This window comes from Microtus ochrogaster, unplaced genomic scaffold (genome assembly GCF_000317375.1).
Source record: "Microtus ochrogaster isolate Prairie Vole_2 unplaced genomic scaffold, MicOch1.0 UNK6, whole genome shotgun sequence".
Classification (NCBI taxonomy): Eukaryota; Metazoa; Chordata; class Mammalia; order Rodentia; family Cricetidae; genus Microtus; species Microtus ochrogaster.
Window position 1 is genome coordinate 13309209 of NW_004949104.1, and position 3542 is coordinate 13312750.

At 49.6% G+C, this 3542-nt stretch overlaps 1 protein-coding gene across 1 annotated transcript in view; it reads right to left on the reverse strand.

The window, feature by feature from the left end:
- The window catches only part of Npc1l1 (NPC1 like intracellular cholesterol transporter 1), a 21965-nt gene that overhangs the window by 1514 nt on the left and 16909 nt on the right, over nt 1–3542 (reverse strand). Inside the window, exons 15-18 of the mRNA XM_013353353.1 lie at nt 3183–3333; nt 2698–2929; nt 2407–2520; nt 2156–2318 (exon numbers count right to left, since the gene is read on the reverse strand). Of these exons, the coding sequence (XP_013208807.1) occupies nt 2156–2318; nt 2407–2520; nt 2698–2929; nt 3183–3333 (660 nt within the window). The remainder of the gene's footprint in view (nt 1–2155; nt 2319–2406; nt 2521–2697; nt 2930–3182; nt 3334–3542) is intronic.

Here is a 3542-nt window from a genome sequence, read left to right on the forward strand (position 1 = left end):
ACAATATTCTGTCTGTGTGTATGCCTGTAGGCCAGAAGAGGGCGCCAGACTCCATTACAAATGGTTGTGAGCCACCATGTGGTTGCTGGGAATTGAACTCAGGACCTTTGGAAGAGCAGGCAATGGTCTTAACCTCTGAGCCATCCCTCCAGCCCTCTAATAAATTCTTTAGATTATATTGTAAGCACTCCTTTTGACGGTCACGTCCTTGCAAAAAAAAAAAAAAAGATGTTGCAGGATTGGGCACTTTGCCTTCCGAAGCAGCAGCTGTGGGATTCTTCCTTGCTAGTCTGGCTGCCTTGAGACCTCTCAGCCAAACAGCCCTTCTGACTGCACCTGCTAGAGGATGAACATGCCCCCTGGTGGTGTTGCCAGAGAACTGTTGTAACTGATGCTAAGAGGCAAGGCTATGATTGGCCCAAAGCACAAGCCAACTGATGTAATTAATGCTAAGAAGGCAGGCTGCTAATGGCCCAAAACAGAGACTCAGTGATTAGAGTTGATGCTAAGAGGCAAGATTGTGATTACAAACATAAACTGTGCTTGACCAAAATAAAGTATGATTAATAAAAACTCAGAGAGAAAGAAATTGGGGTTCAACCAGAAGATCCAAAAAGCAAAACATCCAGCCACTGGCTCTTACCTCAACCTAAGTCTGAAATGGCGATCCTTCCTCCAGGAATCTCAGAATGAGACACATTGAGAGTTGTCTCCTCCCGTTTTATAATCCTCTCTAGGGCTGGGATTAAAGGCATGCACTGCCTGGTTTCTATTGCAACTAGTGTGGCTACTGGGATTAAAGGTGTGTGTTACCATTGCCTGGTCTGTAAGGCTGACCACTGGGGGTGTTTTACTCTCTGATCTTCTGGCAAGCTTTATTTATTAAAATACAAATGAAATGCCACTACACCGAAACACACCTTTTCTTGCTATATCACCAAGCTGCTCCAAGTCTACTGAGCAGTCTTACGGGCTGCCCCCTGGTGTTGCAACATCAGGCCCCCTGGGTGCCCGCCCTCTCCTGGGTGCCCGCCCTCTTGGGTGATCTTTTCCTACTTTGTAGCATGGGTAGAACGCATGGCACTGGAGGCTCCAGTAGCTGAGCAGTCTCCGCAAACAGCAGTGAGGCAACAGGCTACTTGAAGGACGGTGCAGCTTTAGAGCAGTCATGGCAGGACACAGGACGACAGATGAAGAGAGGGGGCAAGCGAGGGCAGAGAGCGAAGCTCTAAGGAGTTGCAGCAGAGAAGTGTACGCACAGACTGCCCACAGAGTCGAGTCCCCAGGACCAAAGGTGGCAGCACCCTAGGCTGAGAGTGGTGACTCTGGAGGCTGCAGGGCTAAGGGTCCGCACACCCAAGGCCTACACAAGGACTGTAGTACCAGGGTGTCACTTGCTGTGGCTTCCACCTGCCTTCTGCCACTGCTGCTCCTGCCAAACACTAGGGGAATAAAATGCCAGAGACCAGCATCTGAAGAGCTTCCCTTTGCCTGCCTGTGATTTCTATCCAGGTGAAGAAAAATACAAAACAAAGTAGTTGACAGAGCAAACAATAGTACAGTGTTTTCAAACTCTGAGTTATTACCTACTAATATTAAATGAAACTTGTAGATCAACGCCAGAATTTTCAAAGCAATGATAGGATAGAACCAAAATATCAGATTCCTTCGTGTATTAGAGAAAGTATTATTTTGTAAGATACTTGTCTTAGTTACTTATCTTTGTGTGCCCACACACATCATTTCTCAGTGTAAAATACATTTCTATACTTAGGTGTAACTCCGTAGTACAGCACTTGTCTAGCATGTGCAATATTCTAGGTTCCATCCCCAGGAGCACCGAAAAAGTGTGTGTGTGTGTGTCTGTGTGTGTGTCTGTGTGTGTGTGTGTGTGTGTGTATGTGTGTGTGTACAAAGGTCAGGTTTAAAAATCCAACAGAAAAGTGCAACAGGCCACACAAACAGTGTTTAAGACACAGTCAGTTAACAAAGAAACGCACTTATAGCATATTAAATGAAACACAAAAGCTTCCAAAGTAGGAAATTATGTTCACGATCTTGGCCTGGACTCCGTGAGTTTTCCAAGGGATCAGGCACCATTTGGGTCAGTACTCAAAATGATGGTATCCTGACAGGGGTGAGCATGGGTACTCACCCAGATAGCTGAGGACAACTGGCAGGAAGACCAGGCCATGCAGCAGGCCCAGCAAGGTGATCACGATGTTGAGGCGGAAGAAGAAGATCTGGATAAGCTGGGCCTGAGCAAAGCCCAAGATGAGGATGCCTGGGAAGTTAGTCATGGCCACTCCAGCAAATACCTGGTGGGGGAGAAGGGCCACATCCAGAAGTCAGGCAGGACATGAAGGGTCCGGCAGAGCGCAGGGTGATCCACCTTTCTCCACTCACCGCACTGCCCATGGAGACGGTAGCATCCTTGGCCCTCTCCAGCCGGGTAGCCTTGGTGCTGACAGCAAAGGACCGGGTGATGTGGGACACAAACTCCACAGACATGCCCACTGCCTACAGGCAGAGAGGGAACTTCAGTTGACAAGGCAGTAGACAGGGAAGAAAAGAAAACAAGAAAGCAAGCCAGGCAGGTGTCTGGAGCCTACACAGAGCCGGGGGGGTGGGGGGGTTGGCTTATGGGCTCAGATCCCCAACTGCCAAAGGCCACCAGTGGCCTGTTCTGTGGGTTACCGTGACAAGGTTGATGAGGGACACAGCGTTGTAGCTGATACCCCACACAGCCATGAGACCGATGGTGTCCACGAGGATCATGATGATGGAGAGCAGGTTGAGGATGCCTGAACGTGCATCCAGACCCAGCAGGAGGTAGCAGACAACAAAGGTGGGTACAAAGCAGAGAGCCAGTGTGAAGATCCCCTCAGGGAGGACAGTCAGGTACTGCTCATAGAACACATTGGAGACCCTGCCAGAGAGCAGGGTGTGGTCAGAGCGCCAGCCATCAGGTGGGTAGGACATCCCATTTCAGGAGGAAAACATGAGAGGTTTGAGTCGGATGCTAGCCCGTGTAAGAAGTGAACAGGTCCCAGGCTACCCCGGGAGTCACCAGAGACAAAACTGGCCCTCATCTCTCAAGATAACTCAAAAGTCTGCAGTCCCCAACATCTCTCATGTGACTATTACCTCCCACATCCCTGACCCAGCCCCCCAGTTCTCACGTGTAGGGGAAGACCTCGAAGTCTGGGTCTGTGCCGGGCACTTTCCGCAGCTCAGCTGTGATGTTGGCTGCTAGCAGCCGGGACGTCCGGAGAGCTTCTGTGAAATCCTCTGAGTTCCTGAGGGGCTTGTGGTAGGCCATGAACTGGGAGGCTAAAGGACCACAGCAGAAGAGAAAAGTCAAAGGCCACAACCCATCCTCACATCCCAGAGACAGTGACACAGACGTGTGATTGGGCTGGGTTCGTTCAGGATTCTGCCAGTGCCACCTGAAATTCCTCGTCGATTTTCTACAACAGACCTACATTTTCTTTTTCTTTTTTCTTTTTTTTGGTTTTTTTCGAGACAGGGTTTCTCTGTGG